Below are 27,351 nucleotides of genomic sequence, written 5' to 3'. Positions count from 1 at the left end.
TAACTGACTGCTCACATTCCCTACATCATCAGTTCTGGGCAGAAAACATGCTCGTTTGAAGACTTGTCCTCGAAACGCATTCCAATTTAGTGGCTGTTCATATACAGTGGCACTGTGTCTTAGGGCACTTTACTATAGAGCGAACTAAGTTGTACAGTGGTCAGAATGGCCAACTTTCCACTCTGCATTATGTGCCCATATCTTTGTCACTTGAATTTGAAAAAGCTCTCATCTGAGCATTTTGATAATCTCTCAGGACTATCATTAGAATGGGATGCTGTAGCACATTGTGAACAGTACAAACACAGCAATATTGGAGAAAATAATTCCACATGAGTAAAATGTTTTTATTCGCGTTTAAAGGTTCTGAGTAGGTAGTGGCCCTTTGTTCAGAGAATGGGTGCAGCCGGCGTGCCCGGTTCACCTTCTCCCTGCACTTTCACTTAGCCAGCCCTGTGTATAATAGGGACTTAGCAACAGTGAAATGTTGAGAGGTGAACACTAGTCCATGCTTCAAGCAATGGTCTAGAACTCTGCTACTTTCTCTGTCCCTTTTCTTTCCTGACCTTTCAGCCTGGTTCTTTCTCCAACTGGTTGTGAGATGTTGGCTCTGTCACTCTCAGTGCAGTCTCACATGGCTACTTTTACTGTTTGTGCATTTTTCTCTATTATCTGGACTTCAGTTTACCTTTATGGACCTTATCTTAATTTACCCATCCTGCTCTGAGCAACCGCTGTAGCCTTAGGTAGGTAGGAATTCTCCACCCTAGCCTTGACCAAGTCTGGCAAGAACCCAAGAGCCCCTCCCCACAGTCAGGCAGCTGCAAGCCAGTAGTAGGAATTCAGCTAAGCTACTTAGAAAACACTGGCACATTACTGCTTTAATTACCTTAAATATAGAAAACAAAATTCAAGGTTTAGACTCCCAGAGTGGCCTTTTAAAAAATAATTTGCAATATTCAAACTTTAAAATCTTTATTGAATCTCCGAGTGTGTAAGGCACGTTAGTGCTAAACAGACTGTACGAGGGTAGGGGGTTTCAGATATAAAACATAAATGAAAAACTTTAACATCTTTCCCCAACCCTTTCTTTTCCTCCTTTTTGGCCATCAGTTGTTCTCTCTGTTTGAGGATGCAGGAGCCGGCATGCCCCAGGAAGGGAAATTGGCAAAATAAGAAGGCAGTGGAGGACCAAAGACGGGGGGAGGAGCAAAAGCGATAGGCATAGCAAGAAATGGATTGAAACTGGGAGGACGAGGAGGTATGAAGCAATGAGCAGTAGCACAAGAAGGTAAACTTGGAGTACTGGAAGACAAGGGAATAGGCCTTGGCCAGTTCTCCACGCAGTGCCGCGGGCCTCCCAGTGGGAAAGAAACATGAGCCAGCCTTTCCTTGCCCGCCAATCTCGGATTTCCTGGAGGCAGCTCCATCATTATCCCCGATCTAACGGTGGGGATGTGTGGAGGGCCTCTTACTTGTGAGCCTCTAGGTGGAAAGAACCGTTGACCTCGTGGCATGGCAGCATGTAGCCTTGCATTATTGCCACCTCTCTCAGTGCCCCCATTGCTGACCCTTGTCCCCCCTATCATTAGTGCTGGAGGGCTGCCAGAGAATTCCTGGGACACATTAATAGAATCCTGTCCCCTCTGCCTCCGGCCTGCCAGCCCCTCAGAGCTATTTACTTCTACTGTTGCTAGGGACTCTTCTGCAACAGCAGGTGGTGGCCCGTATGGGTGTTTGAGAGCTCTCGAGCTGGAACTGTCGACAGGAATGCAGGATCCTGTTCTCTCCGAGGGGCGCTTCAGTTGCTCTCCTGTCAGATCAGCCAGCACATTGAAGGGAGGTCTCAGCGAGACGAGAGGGTGGCCCCAGGACTCTGCATCATCCTTCAGCATGGAGCTCGGACAGTGGAGGGGCAAGTTGGGGTGCAGTTCCTGGTTCCCATGTTCATCTGCAGCTACTACTATGGGTGAAGGGACATGCCCTGCAAGGCTTGCAAAAACAAAAATAGATATGTTAATAAAAATGAAAATACAGTGACCAGAAAATGTCTGAAATATGTGATTGATTGAACTCACTGGAATACACCACTGGAAAAGGGAGAGCCCTATCTCCTCGCATGTGTAGTCAGCAAGCACTTCTTCAGCCCGCTTGCCCCTTGACAGGCGGCATCTTTAGCACCCAGTTTCACTTCGTGATTTCCCTTTGTGTCTGACCTGTGACTCCACCCCATTTCCCATTTTCCCGCTTTCTCAAGGGAGCAAGGAAGCCTTAAAGATTCAGATAGCTTCCTTCAACGCTGCAGTGCGCAAGCACACCATAGAACACACCAGCTCTTTTAGTCCCAGTAGCATCTATGAGCCACTAAGCCCAGCATTCAGATTCTGGCAGGAGCGTTCTGGAAAGTCTTGTGAGGGAAAACATTTGGTATTTTTCTCCACAGATGTCGAAGAAATGTTAGTTGTGTTAACAAACCAATTTGTTTCTCTTTATGAAGCATCATTCAACAATTACACCAAACTTATTAAAATTTTCTTTCATTCAATCCATACCACACCACAGAATATGAATTTCCTAATGTTTAAGCCCCACTATTTAGACTAAGGATTTGCAACTTTTGTTTCAAAATTACATTTAAAAATTGCCACCTTGAGGTCCAATATTCTTAGTCCCTGAGTTTATATCCTTCAAGTTTTGTCTGTCACTCCTTTCTGCACTGCCTCCAACCCACTAGCCCCCATCCCGGTTACACAGGAAAACAATTCAAACTGCCTTTTGCCTTCAAAATTAAACAGTTGTACTCAGTTTTGTACTTACACATTCTCAATACAAGCCATGGAGATATTTGATCAGGAAAGCCTTCCTGAGGTGATGGAGAAAACCAGCTGAATGCCCACGCAGGCCAACTCAGTCTGGAGAAATGACCCCTGCTTCTGCCTTAGAGCAGTGTGGCAACTCGAGTGAAGCCAGGGACCAACTGCTTCTTTCTAGATTTGGAGTTCTCTTTCTGAGGTTACCAGTTGCTAGGGAAGGGAGGGAGAAAAGGAGCAGCGAGGAGGAGGGGATAAATCTGTGACACTGCTTTGAAGCTAAATGTAAGATTCATTTTTTCACAGCGGTAGATTGATGGTAAAGGAATTCGCTACATTAACCCTGTTGCAGGCCACTTGGAAAGACAAATCATTTCAAGAAAATTTTAGATGGATCATGGAGGCACGATCCTTCGTTAAGAGTTATTTCTGAAGTTTTAGTTTGAAAAAGTAGTTGTTGAATCTCCTCTTTGAGTTTGGAAATACAAACTTTGAGCAAAGTACCATGCCTAATCTTGTAATTTAAATTTCCAGTTTTGAGGATGCGTACTATTAAGTTGGTGGGGATCAGAGGTTTGAGGGGCTAAATTGCTTTTTAATCTGAGTCTCTCTTGTGAAGATGAAACAAAATAGCACTATAAAATATCTTCCTAAGGATCATATTGGCTTTGATTTTTTAGCCCCTCAATTTGCAGTTCCTTCTTTCATCCTACCTGTAGGCTTTGTGTGTGTGTGTGTGTGTGTGTTCATATATTTATGTATTTCCGGTGATAGAGCTCTGAAACTTCTCTCTAAGTGGGAGGAGAGAATAAAAGGCATGACAGGTATCATCAATTTACAAATATTAGTTCAGATTTTTCCTTTAACTTTTTTGCATGAGGCACTTCCTGTTCTTCCAGCCTAAATTTCAACCCCCTCCCCCACATTAAGCAAGTATTCTTCCCCAGTTTTTATTTCCTCCCATTGACCTAAGATTAATGCTCTGAAATTACCATGACCGTCCCCTCATCTCAGGTTGTTAATCTTGCTCTAGGATAAAGTCATAAACTTGACCCTCTTCCGTATACTCACCTAAGATTTGTGCTGTGCAGACTAGTCCTTAAAGACCCTAAAATATCTTTCTTTATTCCTAGTATCTGAATATACCACTATATTTCAACAATAATATATATATTTCACTTTTCTTAAGGCAAGATAATAGATTCAAACACCATGTGTTTCAATTTATAGATAAATTGAATGTGTGTGTGTGTGTCCGTGTGCTCGTGTATGTGTGCAATGGATATGTCCAAGATGCTTGACTGGTCACTGCTGGAAAGTAACACAACTCTTGCTAGAAAGGACCTTTTGGGTCTCTAAGTGCACATCTTCCAGCCAGGGTGCCTAGGCTCTGTCTATACCCTACAGTAGTGAGGTTTTTTTCTTTTTTTTTTTCTCTCTCCTCGAAAGATGAAAGTGGCATGCTTCTAACACTTCTCCCAGAGGAATCTATTCACTTGCCTAGCATGGCTCACTGTTAAGGAATCTCTTGATTCCCAAACTTCAGTTTCTACTTTTCTTCAGTTTATTATTTCCTTGTCCTTATGTAAAATAAAACTTATTGGCAATATAATTGTGGTGGAGTGTTGAAGCCCTTTTAACACTTGCCGCATCAGAGGGAAAAAATGCAACTTAATGCCTGCTAGTATCTGGTAAGTCCTGTTTACATAGTTTATGTTTGAGAGCTTACATTTTTGTTTTCTGAATAATGGCAAGGAAGCCCCAGGAAACCTTTTCATGTCTATCAAACTATTGCAATTATTGGCAGCTTTTACCTAGAATGGCTATTTAGCAAAATATCATCTTAATTGGATTACGTGAGAATGAAGTGTAATATATGCACCAAATAGCTGGGCACAGTGACAAATTCAATGGGACCCAAGAATTTTCCAAAACCATAACAGGTATTATAAATTTATGGATACTAGCTCAGGTTTTCCTTCTAATTTGTTTGCTTTTGTGCAATGAATTTTTATTGAATGCCTACTGCATACATTCACTATTTGGTTTATTGTGGACTAAACCAAAAAAATTAAAAAAGCCATCCATAGTGACTTCAAGAAATATTAAAATTTTCTGAGGAGACAAAATAACATCTATAAAAGGATCTAAGAAAGGCATAAAGAAGAATAGACACAGATCATTAGCTGCAAGGTGTAAACTAAGACCACAATGGAAATTCAGAAGACGGAGCTATAATTTTAGGTTAAAGTTCTGTGAAATATTTCATATGGAGTTGGGACTTGAGTTGTATTTTGAAGGATAGATACAATATACATGGGGGGCATTCTGCGTCAAGAATGGGTATAGAGGGGGCTGGCTCAGTGGCGCAGCAGTTAAGTTCACACGTTCTGCTTTGACGGCCCAGGGTTCCCCGGTTCGGACCTAGGCACTGCTTGTCAAGCCATGCCGTGTCAAGCATCCCACATATAGAGTAGAGGAAGATGGGCATGGAAGTTAGCTCAGGGCCAGTCTTCCTCAGCAAAAAGAGGTGGATTGGTGCCAGATGTTAGCTCAGGGCTAATCTTCCTCAAAAAAAAAAAAAAAAAGAATAGGTATAGAGGTAGGAATGCAGGGAAAATTTTGGAATTTTGTAGTTCAGTATTCTAATTCAAACTAAGGCTCATATCAGCAGAAATAGAAATATAAAGAGCCAACTGGACCCTCTAGAGATAGCAAGATCAGCCAGATAGCAAAGTTGTGCTCATCAGGGACTATTTGAAGGGGCTCAGGTTTCATAGTTAAAGGCAAAACTAGAACCATCTCAAAACCTACCTTTTGACAAAAAGCTGATAGGCTACCTCAATTTTCCACTGAACTCTGAAAATTAAGTAATAAAGTGCATGCATTTTGTTTGTTTGTTTGAGTTACTGCTTTGGGGAGGGAAAAATGGGTAATGGAAGTTGAGAATTTGCCAAAAAGTAGCTTAGCTGTAAAAGCAGCTAAGCTATCAATGCCTTTCATTACCCGTGGCCTCTTATTTCATGACACAGCTCCAGATATTACTCACGTATCCTCAAAAGGTTCTGAGAACTTCATTGAAATGCTAAGTGAGGACCATACAAGGATGTATTTACTTTTGCACAGCAATTATAAGGTCATTAAAAATGTGGTTGTACAGCCAAAATCACATTGTTGGGTTTTTTCAAAGAAATTTTGCAGATGTGTAAGTGCAGACAAAGTATCATTTAAAATACATCCTTTCTCTTTTGCTTAGAAAAAGAATCCGGGAGATAGAGACATAAGGATGACTTTCTCTGTTTCCTTCAGGCTAATAAGGAGGTGATGAGGAGATTGTCATGCTGATCTCTGGGGAGACAGTTGTCAAAAGATCCCATCCATTAACTCACTTTCAAAATGTAATGTAGCTATGCCTGTGGAAAGCTCTGCAAGTTTAGGATGTCTAAAAGTACTGCTAGAAGACAGACCAGATATTTTTAGGGGTCTGTTGCTATTTAATTCAGTGTATTAAAAAGCATGAGATTAATGGAAGCGTGATATTATCCCAAAATGGACCAGACAGCACTATTCAGTTGCACAGTATAGGCAGTACTCCTGTCCTCTCTGCCACCAGCTGTCCTGCAAACCCTGCGTGGCAAGTGATGAGGATGAACAGGTGAGAGTGTGGTTATTTCACCACCAGTACTGGCAAAAGCAACTAACAATATATGCCTCATTGCTGGACCTATTTGTATGAGCTTCAATAGACGATTATTGCTTTTCTCAAGTTCTTCGTTCCAGATTTTGTGAAAATTTGTTTGTTTTAAATCAGGTAATTTATGGCAATTACTCCAAAACAAGTTATTTCCTTGTATAAATCAGAAGTTATCATAAGTTCCTTCAACATATATCACTCTAATTTTTCTTGGCCCCCTGAGAATCAGAACTGGAAATTAAGTAGCAGTGGGGCAAGCCAGATGGGAAAAAAGGAAGAAGGAAAAGGAAACTATGAATGCAGAGACTCAGCAAGTGAAGATTAGGCATTTATTTGGTGGTAGCACAGCAAGATGATGAGAACTGAAAATCCCATTCTGGAGCAACTGAGGTTGGTGGCAGAGAAAAGAAGTTAAGCATAGGACAGTACTGGGTGACCAGAACTAATGAACTAATCTTACCATGTGCCTAGTATTACCAATATTAAGATCAAATTAATGTTGAACTCTTGAGCTGCAGACATAGGTTTCCTCATATTATTTCCACGGCTCTAAGATGGAACTGAGCCTATGATTATGGTTAGGTCATTCAGCTCCGGGTTCTGGAGCAATTGGGAGAACATAGAGTTCATTGTGTCTGCGTGTGGATGGGTGGGTGGGTGTGTTGGAGGGGGGTTGAGTTGTCCAGGTGAACTATTAATGTTAACTCTGGAGAATACCTTTCTGAATTAGGAAAATGTATTAATCAAAAAATAAAATTATTGTATTTCATGTTCATATTAGTATATATTATAAAGTAAGATACAAACATGGACTAATAAGTAAAATGAGGAAAGATAAAAAAAACATCAGTTACAGTAGCCCATTAGATCATAACTATAATGGTGTCATATATATGTCTATATTTATGTATATTCACCATGTAAGAATTAATTGCTGGGCAAAGGAGTTGAAGGCATACTTAATTTCTTGAGCACTTTGTTTGAAAAACAAGAAATATTTTAGAATAGTTTCTTCTTGCTTATAATTAAGACATTGTAAATTCATATTGAAAACTTTTTATCAAACTTTATTAAAAATGAATCCTATGTGCCAAGTTGTCAAGACCTTTGGTTCTGGAATCAGAGGAGCACAAACGTGGGTTCAGCTCTCAGCTTTACTACTTCCTAGCTTTGTGACTTTGGGCAGGTTTCTTAACTTCTCTGAATTTCATTCCACTCATTTGTAAAGTGAGATTATGGAGAGACGTATTATAATCATGTGTGAAAAGTGACTGTTACATACCAAGTGATTAAAATGCAATCCCTTTCCTTGTACACATTAGACTTGGTTTTCTCCTATGTAAAATGCGGATGATGACACCTCTCATCTATTTCAGGGCCGTTAGAAAATTAAATGTGATAATTATGTGAAATTGCCTTGCAATCTGTAAATCACTTTAGATTTAGTGGGCTAATATAACTGTGGGTGATATTTCAAGGGCAAGATGATTTTGGGGTACATTTTAAATAGCATGTCGTAGGTGGCCACCTGTTTCACTTACGCCTAAGGCCAGTTTTTAATTTCCTGAATCATCAAGGGAGGGAGGATTAACCACACTATTTTAAAAATCCTGTGGTGTAAAATACTTTAAAATTTTCAATTGGTGCTACATAAATCTCACTCATTGTTGTAGTTAATGCAGTAGCCGTCTTAGAATACAGAGACTGCATTTTTGTATTTGACTATATATTTAATTGGGTTTCAGAATCTCATGTTTCACAGCAGGAATCACTGAAAACTCCTGTGATGATTAGCATGAAAAGCCTGAAAAAGAAAAAGATTGCCTGGCTTCCTAATAGTGAAGATTTGATTGACTGACTCTCTGAACGATTTGTTACTCTAGAAAAAAATAGTCTTTCCTAGTCTAGTCACACTCCCCACAAGTGGGCACCCCTCTCAAGCGGTAAAATAAATAGCTTGCTGGAGAAAGTGTAACATGTTTATAGACTGACTATAATTCAGTGTGCATGAAAATTTGCTGATGAAACTCAAAATTAAAATAATAATGAAGCTCATCCAGAGAGACCATTCTTAATTCTTGTGTGAGTTATGCTGTATGCTTCTATTGCTAACATAAGTGTTTGTTCAAAGATCCTGGATAGTCACAAGTGCGATGGAGTCATCTATTTGCCTTTATTTTTGAAGTATTTTAGATCTTCTACTTCTAGTTTTTAGAGTAATGAATTGACATGTGTGTTTATTTCGGAGAAGAGTTCATCAGAAGAAAAGATCAGACTCTGGAGGACCAGGCAATGGGAAATTGCCTCTTAGAAGATTTCTGGAGGATAATGGAGAAATCTCACTCAGGGAGCAAAGTCTCACCAACCATATGGCAGTATCCAAACCGAAGTGATGAGCCCTTCCAGAGGCACTGGGTCATTCTGCACATGGCCAAACCAGAGCAAGTGGCCGTATGGGCTAGTGCACTATTTCAGGTGACCTATACATTTATTTATATCGGCGGTTCCCAAATTTTATTGAGTAATAGATTCACCTGGGGATCTTATTAAAATAGCGGATTCCTGGGCTCCACCTTCAAGATTCTGAGATTCTCTTTCAGTTGATCTGTAGTGGAGCCCAGTTACCTGTAGTTTAAATGCTTATTGATTCTTATGGGGTGATCTTCCAATCACAAGAGAGAAATACTGACTACTGACTAGATGCATTTACAGCCTTGAAGCCTAGCCTTCTGGGGATGCACCCAGTCTTTTAGTGAGCACTCCTATTCTCTAGATTTAACTCACTGACTAGATACAGGAACACCAGAACATAAAGCACTTTTGACCATACGCCATGCCTCAAGCTCCTTTTTGTTCCATAAACCAACAAATATTGTGATGAGTTTTGAACAGATGTGTTGAGTTATGTTCATCTAGAGCCGCAATTCTGAAAGTGTGATCTGGGCAAAACTGGGGCCCCCAAGATCCTTTTGGAGAGTTCACAAGGTCAAAATATTTCAATGATTATATGAAAACATTATTTGCTTTTTTCACTTTCATTCTCTCGTGAGTGAGTTTTCCAGAGGCTGTGTGATATGTGATGTCATTGCTTTAATGATTAATAGAATATATGCTTGTATATTCCCACATTTTAAAATTTTCTCAATTTTAATTTCTAATATGGCATATTGAGATAGATATAACCCACCTAAACAAAAACTTTTTGGAGTCATCAATAATTTTTAAGAGTGTAAAGTGGTCTTAGACCAAAAAATTTTAGAAGTTACATCTTATTTATCCAAACATAGATTTAAATGTGTATCAGTTAATGTAAATTGATGAAATTGCTCCCAAATCTCAAGGAAATCTCAAAGCTGGTTAAAATATTCAGATTCCTTTTTTTTTTTTTTTTTTTTTTGCTGCCTCTTAAAAATCCTTAGGCTAGAAATGAGTAGTGCAAGACAAGTCAACAATTATTAATTGATTGAATGTCTCCTGCATTCTCAATACTACGTAAGCTACTATTGGTGAGATAAAGATATGTTCTGACTTGAGGAGCTTACATTCATTTGGGGAAAATAAAAGTAAATCATATCAAATAAATGTCTAATTGTGGAATGTTTACATTATTTTCCTTAGAACTTAATCAAAAGCAAAGATTGGTGAGAGTCAAGCAATCTAATCACAGAGGGTTTGCCAGAACAGGTAGAATTACAGCTTAGCTTTGAAGGATGAACAAGATTTGAAGAGGGAAAAACGCCCTCAACTGAAATCTATTCCTAAAAGCTACTACAGATAGAATTTCAGCGGATATTTATTTTCATCCTTGTATCTTTCTACACTGTTTTTTTTTTTAACAAATAACATCATTTTACTAAAAAATAATATAATTTAAAAAAAATTATCTCAGAAATCTAAAGTAACATCCAGACTATTTGGGCCTAAAACACGATGAAACACTTGGCTCAGGGTCTTAGAAATTAAGAAGGAATTGTTTTCCCAGTGGAATTAACACAGATAATTGTCACAGACCTTTTTTTCACCTTTGGCCTTTGGCTATAGCCATATAGAAAACTGTTACCAAGGCCTGGTTTGAAAATCAGATTTTCCCTTTGTTTTCACTCTGTGTAGCCACCTCATTTTTATATGCCTCCGGGTATTTTTTTGTTTGGTTGTTTTCTATCTTTCTTTTTTTTTTTTGGTTCTGTTTCATGTATTTTTAGCTGGTCAGATTATTTCAGATTGAAGACCATCTGCTGAGACTCAAGCGCTCTCTAGAGAGCTTCAGTTAATAGTACATATTGAATGTCCAGTTGCTGGATCGCTTATGCCCAGAGCTTGGTACGACTATTGGGAGCTTTCTCAACTGCTCCAGAGAAGGAACCAATGTCTTTTCTCTATTCAGTGATGACAATGGCTTGCAATTTGCTTTAAGTTCTCTTGATGATCCTTTATATTATATCAGCAGTAAATGAAAGCCATAGTTCCTGTTTTTGCTAAATTCATCACTTTATTTTTATAATGGAGAAAAAAATCACCTACATTACTATGTTTGGGTACATTTGGGTCTGTTGTGAAGGTCCCCAAAAGACTTTCCCAGGGGTCTCTGACTACCCAGTTGAAAGAATATTGTTTCTATGTTTTTACCGTGCACCATAATGCACAATTGTTTGGTTTCCATAAGATTAAAATAATAACAAATTTGGTTTTCTGCCCTCTCCACTCTGTATTGCCAAGAAATTTTCACTGTGATTTCACTGGACTTGAGGAAACAGCAGGGGAAAGAAGTTTTAATTATGCAAATACAAAAAATTATCAAAGAGAGGTGCATACCAGATAGATTTGATGAAAGCTCAGACTGCTTTTCAATATTTACTGCTTGTCACCAAATTAAATTTCAGATTATATTTAGTAAGAGGATTACAACATTTAAACAAATAATAACTTTACACAGCAAAGCCTAATTATATTTGTTTAGTCTTGTGCTTTGGATCACTCACAGGAAAGAGATTTGGAACCGCCAATATAAAGTTCTCAGTATTCATTATATCACACGCTCTATTATTTGCTAACAGAAGCTACATTTTAGATTCCACTACCTTCTAAACATATTTGCAAAGTCATTTTTTCCTATGACTTAGGTGGACTCACAGTTGATGCTACTCAACTTTCTGTTATAAAAAAAAATTACAGTATAAAACTAGCTTAAAGATTTGGGAGAATGTAATATGATTTAAATATAAATTCATTTCATGGCAATTACCTGACAACATACTAGAATAAATGACCATAATAGTGAGGAAATTACAATAACAGAAAAATTGATGGTATAGAATCTTTAAAGTTGAAAGGTGCAAAGAGAACTTATTAAGCAAATGTGCCACTATTTGTCACTTCTGTGAGCTTGCTATGTGCATTGATATAAGCACAAACATATTCCAGATATTTTTCAGATATTTGAAGGGTACAATCTCAGTTTCAGTACCTCACCATTGGTTGGTTTGTTGTTAAGTGTATAAAAAAGTTTTATACACGTTTTATCTAAACTTTAGAACCCAGAAGCAGTGGTGTGAAAAAAAACTTACAAACATCTAGTGTATAGAAAGTTAAACATACTAAAAGAGATTATGATAAGATTATTATTGAACTAAACAATGAGCATCCTAAGAATTCTTCTTTGGGGAATGTGAAATAACGTACGGTATACCAATATTAGGACTATAACCAAATTCTTGAGAGTTGCCATGTGTGTTGATAAAGACCTTCCATGTTTGTAAGTCAGGGAACAAAAATTTAGTGCCAGTTTTGCTGAAAACTTACATTTAACCAAAATGTCTGAAATTGCCCAACCTGACACATATCTATTGAGAAATATTTTGAAAATCATGCCCCTGACCTCTTAAATAGCTCATGCTACATTAAGTACAAGTGAAAGAGTTGGAAATGAACTACTGAGATGGAAGGTGATATTCATTGTAGAGCTTATGCCTTGTTCCACCCCTTCTATTCTAAATATGCACCCAGGGCTGGCCCAGTGGCGCAGTGGTTAAGTGCGTACGTTCCGCTTTTTGATGGCCCCAGGGTTTGCTGGTTCAGATCCTGGGTGCGGACATGGCACCGCATGACAAACCATGCTGTGGTAGGCGTCCCACATATAAAGTAGAGGAAGATGGGCATGGATGTTAGCTCAGGGCCAGTCTTCCTCAGCAAAAAGAGGAGGATTGGCAGTAGTTAGCTCAGGGCTAATCTTCCTCAATAAATAAATAAATAAATAAATATGCACCCATCTTTTGCTCTTTGGTGTGTGAGATCAGGTAGGATCTAGAAGGTAGTGAGAGAAATGGTAAGAAGAAGCACAGAGAAAAACAGGCGCTACTCAGAGAGAAAATGTCAAATACCTAATCTTCTGAAGACTTTGGAGGAAACAAAAAAATAAATGTCTTCTTTGGTATTTCTTGGTAATTCATAAGTGTTTCCACAGTTGTCAGACTTGAAGAGCTGGAGTAAAGAATTCCTTGTTTGGAAGCATGCTTAAACATGGCATCTTCACAGATTTATTTATATTCCTCAAATATTTATTGAAGACAGACTATGAGCCAGGCATTTTTCCTAGTACTGGGACGGTGGACAAGTCTGACAAAGTCCCTGTTTTCCTGAAGCTGGTATGACATGAATATGGATATGATTATGAGTAGGAAGCAGGACCAGGGTAGGTTCCCTCCCATTAACTAAGCTGTGCTGAGAGGGAGCCAGGCAGTTACACACACAGGCTTCCACAGTGAGACTTCTCAATCTATGGGCTTCAAACCCGGGGAGCTTAATGTTGGTGTTGTGAGACAAGGCGTTATTATAGAATCTGGGAAACTGTATGCTCCCCAGCCATTGTTTACACATTAAATAAATACCATACTTTACAAATATATGTACAACTTTTTTAAACATATGCAAATGACATGATTAAGACAACACAAATTCATTTAGAAGTGTCAAATAATCGACCTTAGACTTCATACACTTTATCGGTCAACAATTACTAAGATGTAACTATTATGTGGGATCCCATACAATTTTTAGAAATTAAAAAGTAGTCCTCATTATTAAAAATTTGGGAGCTACTGCTATCAACACCTACGGATATTGTGAGAACAGCTTAGAACATTTGGGCACATGAAGAATTGACACACGTGCCACATCTATATGTCCCCAATCCTAAAGAAATGAATTCTGTGGGATGGAGAATATGAATGTAAAAAAAATCAGAGAAAATTATCCAAAATTGTACCAAAAAAAGGAGTTTTGACAGGGCACAAAGTGTACACAGTGGAGATGAAGAATTAGTTTTGCCTATTAAATGATATTTTTTTCTTTTCTGGATGTTTCTCATTGCGTATATGGATCACTTTATAGACTGAGAAGTAATGATCATTCAGATATAATGAGAATGGGAAAGAATTGAAATTGATCTATTTGAAAGGATTTCACAATGCTTAATTTCTTATTATTTTATTCTGATTAAGCCTTTCATGTTCTTCTAAATTATTTTCCCCTCAGTGAGTTTGAGCTACCCGTCCTTCTCTCTAATCAACCACAATCAATTTCTCAACGTTATGTCATCGTTTGGTGTATCTTGTGAAGTGCAGTATGTGAAAAGTACAGTATATTAATTTGAGTTATGCCCAGAATTGATTAGAACAAATGAACTTGGAGTAGGGGTAGTATGTTCTAGTTCTAGTTATGCCACTAACTCACTTGTGTAAATTTCGAGGAGGCATTTGATCTCTCTAAACTTTAGTTTTCCCAACTGTGAAATGAGGGAATTTAATACAGCGATCTTTCTGGTTGTTTGATTCTAGGAGCAGAACCCAGAATTACTAGGGCTCATTATTAGATGGATTTAGGTATAATGCTCTTCAAACTATGTTCATTGTAGGCCTGATAGCTATTCCAGTAAAGTTTTTATTTAATATAGTCTTTTTATATGGACTTCAGTTCTGTTTGCAGAATAGTAAAATGCTATGGTCTGAATGTTTGTGTCCCCTCCCACCCAAATTTATATGTTGAAAACCTAATGCCCAAGGTGATGGTATTAGGAAGTGGGGCCTTTGGGAGGTGATTAGACCATGAGGGCTCCCTCCTGAATGGGATTCCTGCCCTTATAAAGAGGCTCCGGAGAGCTAGCTCTTCTCTTTTACCATGTGAGAACACAGTGAGAAGCTGGCGATCTACAACCCAGAAGAGGATTTTCACCGGATCCCTATCATGCTGGCGCCCTGATCTTAGGCTTTCAGCTTCCAGAACTGTGAAAGATAAATTTCCACTGTTTATAAGCCTTATAAATAGCACAGTCTGTGCTATTTTGTTATAGCAGACCAAACAGACTAAGACAATAAATTGGTACCGAGAGTGGAGTGCTGCTGTAATAAATATCTAAAAATGTGGAAGCTGCTTTGGAACTGCATAATGGAAACTCTGTAAACTTTTCTAAAGGCTGGAAGTGTTTTGAGGTGCATGCTTGAAAAAGACTACATTGCCATGAAGGGACTGTTAAAAGCAATTCTGGTGAGCACTCAGGAGAAGAGGAGAGCTGTAGAGAAAGCCTCAGTCTTCTTAGAACATACCTAAGTGGTTGTGAACAAAACGTTGGTAGCAATATGGACAATAAAGGCCATTCTGATCAAATCTGAGGCAGAAATGAGGAACATGTTATTGGAAACTGGAGGAAAGGTGACCCTTTTATAACACTGCAAAGTACTTGGCTAAATATATTTATGTCCTAGAGTTTTGTGGAAAGCAGAATTTGTGAAAAATAAAATTGGATATTTGGCTGAGGAAATATCTAAGCAAAATGTTGAGGGTGCAGCTTAGCTTCTCTCTAATAGGAAGGAACGAAGGAAGGTTATTGACCTTCTTAGATTTTACAGGACAGGACCATGGAGCTATTTGGCTGTGAATATGTGCTGTTCTTTAAGACAAGAGAAGAAGGACCCCAAAGGTGATTCGATTCAGAGATCATCAGGGCTGTCTCCTGATTTCCAAAAGGGGGGGCCATCACCTCGATTTCAACAGGCCACATGATCACATGATCCCTGTCCAAAGCCATGGGGGCCACCAGACTCCAGCAGAGCCATGGGGGCGTTGCTACCTCCACTTAGGGTTCTAGTTGTGTGCCCGTGGCTCTCCCAGCCTGGAGTCTAGAACCCCTGAGAACTGCTAAGTGTTCAGCACCCTGCGAAGCTATGGGTGTGAGGAATGCCCCTGCGTCTCTGGAAGGCAGGATTTCCACCCTAGTGGGTCCGGAAGGCAGGGAATCAAGCCAAGGAGAAGTGTTTTTAAGCATTAGGGTTTAGTGTTGTTTGCCCTTTTAGGTTTTGGACTTACCTTAGGCCTGTTACTCCTTTTTTCTTTCCTATTTCTCCCTTTTGGAACTGGAATATCTACCCTTATTCTTATCACACCATTGTGTTTTGGAAGCATATAACTTGTTTGATGTCATATGTTCACAGCTAGAGAGGAATTTGCCTCATAATGAATTGTAGCTTGAGTTTTACCCATATCTGATTCAAATAATATTCAGATGAAGCTTAGAACTTAGACTTTTGAGTTGAAGACATGGGAGAAGATCATGAATTTTGGGTGGCCGGGGTGGAATGCTGTGGTCTGAATGTTTGTGTGCCCCGAAATTCATATGTTGAAAACCTAATGCCCAAGGTGATGGTATTAAGGGGTGGATTCTTTGGAAGGTGATTAGGTCATCATGAATGGGATTGGCACCCTTATAAAAGAGACCCCAGAGAGCTTTTCCTTCCACCATGTGAAGACATAGTGAAAAGTTAGCAGTCTGTAACTGGGAAGAAAGCTTTCATCAGAACCCTGTCATGCTTGGCACCCTGATCTTGCACTTCTAGCCTCCAGAACTCTGAGAAATAAATGTTTATTGTTTATAAGCCACACAGTCCACGGTAGTTTGTTATAGCAGCCTGAGCGGACTAAAACAAAATATATAAAATATGTCACTCTATTATCAAAAGAGAAAAAGCAAAGGGCTAATTAATGTCACAGTCCTAGTTGTTTGAACATAGTCTTCCATCTTCCCCATAATCTTCTCGAATGAAATATTTGATGGATACATTTAAACTAAATACAGTACCTGTGAATAATCTCTTGCCAGTACAAGCTTTAATAGTCCATTCTGATGGATAGAACTTGATTCATGCCAGTAAGTTAATTCTAACTTCATGGATATACTCCTATCTGAATGAACTCAGGCAACAGATTAATATTTCTCTCACAAATGGAAAATCCTCCAGTCTCCACAAACTTAAAGTGTTATTTTACTAGACATCCCACCAAAAAGATGTCTGTCTGCTCCTTGGCAAATTGCTTTCCTATTACTTTGGCTAATATCCTACATGTAAAACAGGCAGCTTAACTCTCTGTCTCTCTTTCTCTCTCTCCCTCTCTCCCTCCCTTCCTCCATTCTTCCCTTCCTCCTTTTCTCCCTTCCCTCCCTTTCTTTCTTTTACATCATGCCTATTTCACTATTGACCTTACACATTTAAGATATACACACTTGTATTTACAGAACCTGAACTTTTGTCCAACTGTGAGCATCAATGACTAGAACGAATGCTTGAGAGATCATCTGACGGTTTTGAGCAAGGTTAATAAATTTGCCACCCCTCTTTCTTTTTACTTTGTTGCTCTTTTATTTCTGAGTATAAGTAATGTTACTCAGATCTAATTTACATACAATAAAATATATCTTCAGTGTTCCATTTGATGTTTTGACTGTTGTATGCATCCATGTAATCACCACCTAAAACGAAATGCAAAAGAACATTTCCATCATCTCAGAAGGTTCTTTTATGTCCCTTTCCAGTCAATTCTCCCTCCACTCAGAGGCAGCTGCTTTCTGATTTTTATCACTATAGAATAGTTTCGACATTCTAAAATGTTATTTAAAAGTACTCATTTAGTATGCAGCCACTTATGCCTGACTTCTTTGTCTTTGAGACTTATCCAGCCACTGCTCATTTCGGTAGTTCATTGCTTTTTATTGCTGAATAGTATCTCGTATGAAAGTAGCAGTTTGTTTATTGATTCTCTTATTGATGAACCTTGGAGTTACTTTCAGTTTGGGGCTATTATTAATAAATGTGTTATGAAGCTTGTTGTACAATGCCTGTGTGTGTATATACGTGCATGTGTTTGTTTCAATGTAGACTTGAAACCACTGCTGGATGGAAAGGAAGTATGACATATCGTGTACAATGCCAACAATAATCAAGCAAAAGTAAAACTACCTATCTTACTTTCAGACAAAACAGACTTCAGTAAAAGAAAAATTATTAGGGATAAAGAGGGAATTGCATAACAATAAAGTGTCAATTTGCCAAAAGCATAGCAATCTTTAATGTGTACACATCTAACAACAGAGCATCAAAATACATGAGGCAAAAGCTCATCGAATTTCAAGAAAAAATAGACAAATCCATTATTATATCTGGAGACTCCAAGAACACTCATTCAGTGATTGATAAATCAAGCAAAACATCAGTAAGTATAGAGTTGACTTGAACAGCACTATCAATCAACTTGATCTTACGGATATGTATAGAATCTCTCATATAAGAACAGCAAAATGAACATTCATTTTAAGATCACAAGGAACATTCACCAAGACAGATCACATTCTGGGCCATAATATTCACTTTAACTAATTTAAGAGACTATAAATTATACAAAGTTCTCAGAGTACAATAGAATTAAACTAGAAATTAATAACAGAAAGGTAAAATATTGCCAAATATGTGGAAATTAAAGAACACATTAATTAAATGGCACATGGGTCAAAGAATAAGTCTCAAGAGAAATTAAAAATAATTTGAACTAAATGAAAATACGACTTACCAAAACCTGTGGTGGGCCAGCCCTATGGCCAAGTGGTTAAGTTCACATGCTCTGCTTCAGCAGCCCAGGAGTTTACTGGTTCAGATCCTGGGCACAGACCCAGCACCGCTCATCAATCCATGCTGTGGCGGAGTCCCAAATAGCAGAACTAGAAGGACCTACAGCTAGAATATACAACTATGTACTGGGGGGTTTTGCAGAGAAGAAGAAGAAAAAAAAAGATTGGCTCAAGGCCAATCTTTTAAAGAAAGAAAAACTTATGGGATGCAGCAAAAGCGGTAATTGGAAATAAACTTATGGCATTGAATGAATATATTAGAAAAGAAGAAGATCTCAGATGAATAACCTCAGCTTCTACCTTAGGAGGCAAGATAAATAAGAACAACTTAAGATGGAAGCAATTAGAAGGAAAAAAATAATAAAAATTAGAGCAGAGATCAATTAAATTGGAAGCAGGAAAACAATAGAGGAAATCCGTAAAACCAAATGCTGGTTCTCTGGAACGATTGATGTAATTGATAAGCCTCTAGCCTGGCTAACCAAGAAAAAGAGAAAGAAGTCACAAAATAGGCATATCAGAAAGCAGAATCATCACTACTACCTTAAAATGATAACACAAAGTGCTATGAACAACTCCATGCCAAGTTTTATAATGTGATGAAATTAAGCTATTCCTTTGCGAAAGACACAAACTACCAACACTCACAAAGAAGAAATAGATAGTCTAAATAGGCATATGTCTATACAAAAGTTGAATCAATAATCTATATATTACCAAAAAGGAAAGCCCCAGTTTCAGATAATTTCATTGAGAAATTCTACCAAATATTATGGAAGAGATAATACCAATTCTCCACACTCTTTTCCAGAGGACAAAAGGAGAAGAAACATTTCCTAACTCACTTGATGTATGAGGCCAGAATTACCCTATGCTAAAACCAGGTAAAGGCATTACATAAAGAAAATGTGTAGACCACAATCTATCATGAACTTAGATGCAAAAATCTTCAACAAACTGATGTGGATTAAGGCTGCCCTAGGTAGAGAAGCCCAAGGTGACTGGCCTACCTGCCGATCTATATGACCCGGTGGATTTTTATGGTATGAATTAGGGCTGCCCCAAGGAGAGAAGCCCAGGGTATCCTCACCTACATGCCGATCTATATGACCAGATTCGTATCTAAAGTTATACGACTGCACAATAACCAGACCCCATCTGCACTGAAATCATGTAATGACTTTTTACATCATCTTTTTTTTTTCCAGTAAAATAAGTCATGTACCCATGCCTTATAAATTTAGCCCTAACCCTCAACTCAGGACAGCAGCAAGAGCTCTGACTACCCATTGGTCCTGTCCCCATGCAGCAGCAGCAGCAGCTCTTCACTGCCCATGGGTCCTGTCCCCACACAGCAGCAGCTCTTTACTGCCCATGTTTCCTGTCCCCATGCTATTCCACACTATTCTCTAAATAAAAGAGCACTACTGCCAGACCTTGAGAGTCCAAGAAATCTTTCTTTCGACTCTTCGGCTCACCGTGCCCACATCAAAACTATTAGGAAATTGAATCCAACCATGTATAAAAATAATTTTACACAATGTCCAAGTGGGATTTATTTGAGTTTTTTGAGTCTATTTAAATATTTGAACACTAATCAATGTAATTCAACACATCAACAAACTTAAGAAGAAGAATCATGTAATCATACAATCAACACAGTAAGAGCATTAGACAAAATCCAACATCCATTCTTGATGAAAAGTCTCAACATGCTAAGAATAGAGAGGAACTTTCTTAATTTGATTTTAAAAAAATAAACCAAAAAACCTACAGCTATCATCGTATTTAATGGTGAGAAACTGATCTCTTGACCCTAAAATTGGGAACAGAGCAAGTATGCCCTATCTCACCACTTGTATTCAACATCATACTAGAATTCCTAGCTAATGCAATAGGCAAGAAAAGAGCAAATAAAGGGAATACATATTGGGAAGGAAGGAGTAAACTGTCTTTTTTCACAGATGACATGAATAAATATATAGAAAACCCCAAAGAACTGACAAAAAAACCTCCCGGAACTATATGTGTGTATAGCAAGGTCACAGTATACAAGGTTAAGATACAAACGAAATTGCTTTTGAGTTATTTTTGCAAAAAAGTATGCCATTAATAAATTGCAATGTGAATTTTTTTAATTACCACTTACAATAGCACCACAAAAAATGAAATGCTTAGGTATAAATCTAATAAATATGTCAAAGATCTATATGCTACAAACTATAGATCTCTAATAAAAGAAATCAAAGATATAAATAAATGAGGAGATATTCTGGTTTATGGATTGGAAGACAATACTGTTAATATGTCTATTCTTCTCAACTTGATCTATGGATTCAAAGCCGTCTAGGTCAAAACCTCAGTAAGCTATTTTTTTAATATCAACAATATGATTCTAAAATTTATATGGAAAGGCAAAGACTTAGACTAGCGAATACAATACAGAAGAAAAACAAATTTGACAGAAAAACTAGCCAATTGCAAGACTTCCTATAGAGTGACAGTAATCAGTCAGTACCAAGACAGTAATCAAAACAGCATGGTATTGGCAAAAGAATAGATTAATGGGTTAGAATAGAGAGCCCAGAAATAGACGTATATAAATAAAGTCAGTTGATTTTTGACAAAAGAGCAAAGGCAATTCAAGGGAGAAAGGTTAGACTTTTTGTTTCGTATTCTTTTATGGATGGTAAGTCAGGCGCGACCACAAGAGGAGAGACTCAGAAAGAAACAGTTTTTTATACTCACAGGTGCTAGAGATAGGAGGCACAGCACACCACACAGGGTCACATGGTAAAGACACCAGAGTGTTCAGGAGGCAGAAGACAGGAGTAAGAGAAAGGTTTAGGCCACAAATTTTATTGGGGTTTTTGCAGGAAAGGCAAAACAGGGCAAGGTAAACAGCGTAGGATTGGCTAGTTTCACCAATTTCCATGGGCTTTGGGCTATAGGTTTGGTCCCTATTTGCCTGGTACCTGGCCCTGAGATGATTAAACAGAGGGATATTGCTCCCTGGGGTATACAGACCAGATAGAGGAGGTATGACATTTTGCTATCTCTACGAACTGGCTAGCCCATGAAGGGCAGTTTCTCCCCAACCTGAAAAGTTGTTCCAAGATGTCAAAACATCATACTATACAGGAAATATACAATACATTTTTAAACAACTGGTGTTGGAAAAATTGGATATCTGTAAGAATGAACCTGGAAACAGACCTACACCTTTCATAAATTTAAATCAAAATGAGGCATAGATGCAGGTATAAAAGAACAAACTACAAAACCCTGAGAAGAAAACATAGGAAAAATGTAGATGAAATTGTGTGTAATGAAGAATTTTTAGATCTAACACAAGAAGCATGATCAAGGAAAAATTGATAAATTGAAATTTATTAAAATTAAAACCCTCTGATTTGCTAAAGATATTTTTAAAGGAATGAAAAGACAAGCCACAGACTAGAAGAAAATATTTGGAAAACATGTCTGATAAAGGACTTGTATCAAAAATTTATAAAGAATAGTTAAAACTCAAAAACAAGAAAATGAACAACCCAATTAAAAAATGGGCAAAAGATCTGAACAGACACCTCACCAAAGAAGATGTACAGATGACAAATAAACACAGGAAAAGATGCTCAACATAATTTCTCATTAAATTATTTCAAATTGTAACAACAGTGTGATACTTCTACACACCTATTAAAATGCCTGAAATTAAAAAAAAAAAATCTGACAACACCAAATGCCAGAAAAGATGTAAAACCACAGAAATTCTTGTTCACTGCTAAGTGGGAATACAAAATGGTACAGCCACTTTGGAGACAGTTTACAGTCTCTTACAAAGCTTAACATAGTCTTAGCATATGATCCAGTAATCATATTCCTAGTTACTTCCCCAACTGACTTGAAAAGTTATCTCCACACAAAAATCTGCAAGTGAAAGTTTATAGAACTTCGTTCATAATCACCAAAACTGGATGTCCTTCAAGAGGTGAATGGATAAACAAACTGTGATAATCCAGGCATTGGAAGATTCAGCAATAAGAATAAATGAACTATTAAACTATAAAAAGTTATGAATGCACTCTAAACATATATTTCTAAGTTAAAGAAACCAGTCTGAGAAGGCTACATACCGTATGATTCCCATTATCTGACATACTATAAAAGGCAAAACTATAGATAGTAAAAATCAGTGCTTACCAGAGGATTGCAGGGCAGTGGGGAGGGTTGAAAAGGTGAAGCACAGGGAATTGCTGAGACTAGAGGAACTATTGGATACAATACTCCAAGTGTGCATACATTACACTGTTCTTTTGTCAAAACCGATTGAACTTCAAAGCACAAAGAGTTAATCTTAATGTATGCAAATTAAAAAACATCTTTTAAAAGGTCAGGGAAATCCAGGATGGAATGCAGAATGTGACAAAACTAGCTAACTATATTACAAACGTATAAAACAACCTCACTGAAGAAGGTGGGGGACTAAGTTGCAGGTCTAAGAAACTTTGGAAATGAGTGGAGTCTGTAAGACTAAAGACAAAAGAAGCTGTAGAGAAACAACAAGCTCTGGTTGATAAAGTTCTTTCCCATGGTGGTATGAGTTAACAATTCTGACATTTTTATACACATACAGGGTAATTGAACAGTTAAGTAAATAGATTGCAAATAGTGGGAGCCAGGCTTGTCACTACTGTAGTAGGAATTTACAGCAAAGCAAGGGAAGGCCAGAATGACTCATATGGTAATTGATTAGTGCAGGAGACATTAGTTTGAACTCACATTTGGCTTACTATAGATACAGAAGTTTACATAGAGAAATATTTTTAGATATTTGTATACACATTGGTTACTATACGCACATGTATTCCCCTACTTTGTTAGCTGAGAGGGCCAAGAAAAAATAACACCCCAATGGCAATGAGTATGGGTAGTGTCCAGATCTTGTTTTCTAATACCATTCTCCAGTAAGGGAACCAGGGCTCCTTGGAGATAAAGCTGAGTTGAGACTGGAACAAGAAATGTATAAGATGAGACGGGAGCATCTTATACTACCAAAAAAAAAAAAAAGAATGTGCCAAAGAGAAAAGAAAAGAAAAACCCACAACAGTGCAACAGTGGGAGTGTGCCAAAGGAACATAGTATTCACCTGAAAGAATTCTCAATGGCTGAAGTTAGAACAATTTAAAGAGCAAATTAAAGTAGTTTGGGGTTATAACCCAAAGTGTAAATTAAATATCCATGAGTCCATGATGATATAAATAAAAGATTCAATAAATAAATAAAAAGGGAGACTGAAGACAAATCTTCCTTGCATAAGAATTCCAAACATTTTATATAGCTACTCCACCTTCAGGGAGGGGGAATCATAACACCCCACTCATTAGGTGTGGGTTGAGCATAGTGACTTTATTCTAAAGAGCACAGTGTGGAAAGGGGGAAAAAGTGGAGAAACCAGGACAGCATTACTTCAACCTAGAGATCAAGGTTTACATCCATAGAGGTGAGCCATGTCAATGGTACGTGCTCTTGAAATGATGTCGTGAAAGTGGTGCTTTGCCTCTTTGTTCTTCTTACACAAGAAGTATATGTATTTCTTTTGGCTACCTCAAACTATTTTAAAAAACCATCACAGATATATACTATTACTATACCATTACTTTATGACACAGTAACATTACATAATGCCATCATGATAGTTTGCATTCTTTCCATCATGGTAATAATAGAAAGATCACAGCTTCAGTTTTAGTTTGCAACAACTTGTTTTGTATTATTTTACCAATTATTTCTCTATTGCATAAAAAGAATGTTAAGAAAGAAGTGTGTTGTAACCTACTACAAAAGCAAATCCAACATTTTCCTAAGCACATGGAAGTCAGTAATTTTGTCAAGTAATATTGAGGCTTAAATATCATCATGCTAATTATAATTTTGTCTTCCTTTTAGCATTTATTAATGCAGGCATACCTCAGAGATATTGCGGGTTCAGTTCTAGACCACTACAATAAAGCAAATATCACAATAAAGCGAGTCACACAAAATTTTTGGTTTTCCAGTGTATATAAAAGTTATGTTTATACTGTACTGTATTCTACTAGGCGTACAATAGCAGTATGTCTAAACAAATACTGCACATACCTTAATTTAAAAAATACTTCATTGCTAAAAAGTGCTAAGGATCATCTGAGCCTTCAGTGAGTTGTAATCTTTTTGCTGGTGGAGGGTCTTGTCTCAGTGTTGATGGCTGCTGACCGATCAGGGTGGTGGTTGCTGAAGGTTGGATTGCCTGTAGCGATTTCCCAAAATAAGAAAACAATGGAGTTTACCAACTTGATCGATTCTTCCTTTCATGAACAATTTATCTGCAGCATGCAATGCTGTTTGATAGTATTTTACCCACAGTAGAACTTCTTTCAAAATTAGAGTCAATCTTCTCAAACCCTGCCACTGCTTTATCAACTAAGTTTATGTAACATTCTAAGTCTTTTGTTGTCACTTTGACAATCTTCTCAGAATCTTCACCAGGAGTAGATTTCACCTCAAGAAATCACTTTCTTTGCTCATCCATAAGAAGCAAATCCTCATCTGTTAAAATTTGATCATGAGATTGCAGCAATTCAGTCACATCTTCAGGCTCCACTTCTAATTCTAGTTCTCTTGCTATTTCTACCACATCTGCAGTTACTTCCTCCACTGTAGTCTTGAACCCCTCAAAATCATCCATGAAGATTGGAATCAACTTTTTCCGAACTCATGTTAATGTTGATATTTTGACCACTTCCTGCGAATCACGAATGTTCTTAATGGCATTTAGAATGGTAAATCCTTTCCAGAAGGTTTTCAATTTACTTTGCCCAGACCCATCAGAGGAATCACTATCTATGGCAGTCGTAGCCTTACAAAATGTATTTCTTAAATAATAAGACTTGACAGTTGAAATTACTCCTTGGTCCATGGGCTGCAGAACAGATGTTGTGTTAGCGGGCATGAAAATGACATTCATCTCATTGTACATCTCCATCAGAGCTCTTGGGTGACAAAGTGCATTGTCAATAAGCAGCAATATCTTGAAAGGAATCATTTTTTCTGAGCAGTAACTTAAAATACTCAGTAAACCATATTGTAAACAGATGTGTTATCATCCAGGCATGGTTCTTCCATTTATAGAGCACAGGCAGAGTAGATTTAGCACAATTCTTAAGAACCCTAGGATTTTCAGAATGGTAAATGAGCAATGGCTTCATCTTAAAGTCACCAGCTTCATTAGCCCCTAATAGGAGAGTCAGCCTGTCTTTTGAAGCTTTGAAGCAGGGCATTGACTTCTCCTCTCTAGTTATGAAAGTCCTAGATGACACCTTCTTTCAATAGAAGGATGTTTTGTCTACACTGAAAATCTGTTGTTTTGTGTAGCCGTCTTCAATAATTATCTTAGCTAGATCTTCTGGATAACTTGCTGCAGCTTCTACATCAGCGCTTCCTGCTTCACCTTGCACATTTATGTTGTGGAGATGGCTTCTTTCCTTAAAGCTCATGAACCAACCTCTGCTAGCTTCAAACTTTTCTTCTGCAGCTTCCACACCTCTCTCAGCCTTCATAGAATTGGAGAAAGTTAGGATCTTTCTCTGGATTAAGCTTTGGCTTAAGGGAACTTTTGTGGCTGGTTTGATCTTCTATCCACATCAATAAAACTTTCTCCATATCAGTAATAAGGCTGTTTCACTTTCTTATCATTCATGCGTTCACTGGAGTAGCACTTTTAATTTCCTTCAAGAACTTTTCCTTTGCATTCACAACTTGGCTAAGTTGTGCTTAGCTTTCAGCTTATCTCAGCTTTCAACATGCCGTCCTCACTAAGCTTGCTCACTTCTAGCTTTTCATTTAAAGTGAGAGACGTGGGACTATTTCTTTCAGTTGAACATTTAGGGTTATTAATTAGCCACTTAGTTAGCTAATTGCAATATTGTTGTGTCTCAAGGAGTAGGGAGGCCCGAGCAGAGGGCAAGAGATGGAAGAACAACCAGTCAGTGGAGCAGTCAGAACACACACATTTATTGAGTTTGCCATCTCATATGGGCAGTTCGCGGTGCCCCAAAACAATTCCAACTGTAACATCAAAGATCACTGTAGGGGAGGAAGACATTTCCTCTTCCCAAATGTGGGTTCGTCTGGCCAGAGAATGAATTAAATTCACATGAGACAGAATAGCAAGAGAAAATTAAACAAAGCTTTATGGGGAACCATGGCCCGGGGCCTTTCTTCCTGAAGGAAGAAAGGGCACCCAAGAAGTGGGGTGCACACAGTGGTTATATACCCCCAAACAGGGTGTTTCACATGTGATTGAAATGTCCCTCCCACAATAGTCACAAGATTGCCCTGTCGGCACAGTGCTTGGTGGACACAGCAGGTAGTGGTCTGCTGTCTCAGAGGGTGTAGCCGGAGGCAAGTCTATTGTCTGGAGGTGGGCGGTCACAGGTGAGCACAGCAATCAGTTCCTAGCCTAAAGAAAGATGCTTAATCCTTAAGAAATGCGAAAGTTGGGAGGGGGAGGGAAGTCAGTTACAGGAGGTTACCAGACTAGCACAATAAAATGCAGATTTAAGTCCTTGCCTTTGGTATTGGTTAAGAGTTTCTAGAGAGAAGGTCATCGCTTTTCTTCTTCCTGGTACAGAGAGGGAGGCACCTTTTACAGATAGAGATTTACCTTAAAAACGTAAACTTGTCCTAACGAAGGGCAAGTTCCATTCCTCAGAGCCTCCTTCCCTGTCCCAGTTTATCAAAAGCAATCAGCCTCAAATAATCCTGATGCCAAAGAGACATATCTTGTGTGGCCAATTCCAGGTCTCCACAGTCCCGCCTTTGAAACTTTTTAAAGTTTCATAGTCCAGAAGCTGAGTGGT

General features: G+C 38.2%; 1 protein-coding gene across 1 annotated transcript; it reads right to left on the bottom strand.

The window, feature by feature from the left end:
* Nucleotides 1–958: 958 nt before the first annotated feature.
* Nucleotides 959–3,000, bottom strand: PRR32 (proline rich 32). Its single transcript, XM_070257102.1, has 2 exons — nt 2,818–3,000; nt 959–1,992 (listed from the first exon to the last, which is right to left on the bottom strand). Exons 1-2 carry the CDS (start codon nt 2,835–2,837, stop codon nt 1,110–1,112), a joined length of 903 nt encoding a protein of 300 aa, XP_070113203.1. The 5' UTR covers nt 2,838–3,000; the 3' UTR covers nt 959–1,109.
* Nucleotides 3,001–27,351: the final 24,351 nt, after the last annotated feature.

Source organism: Equus caballus, chromosome X (assembly GCF_041296265.1).
Source record: "Equus caballus isolate H_3958 breed thoroughbred chromosome X, TB-T2T, whole genome shotgun sequence".
NCBI classification, from domain to species: domain Eukaryota; kingdom Metazoa; phylum Chordata; class Mammalia; order Perissodactyla; family Equidae; genus Equus; species Equus caballus.
This window is presented reverse-complemented; position numbering and strand designations above follow the sequence as displayed.

Excerpts from the sequence above, each read along its gene's own strand:
- PRR32 (XM_070257102.1), bottom strand. The coding sequence starts at position 2,837 with ATGGCTTGTATTGAGAATGT. Across the intron at positions 1,993-2,817 it reads ATGGCTTGTATTGAGAATGT|CCTTGCAGGGCATGTCCCTT; the intron begins GTAAGTACAAAA and ends TGTTTTTGCAAG.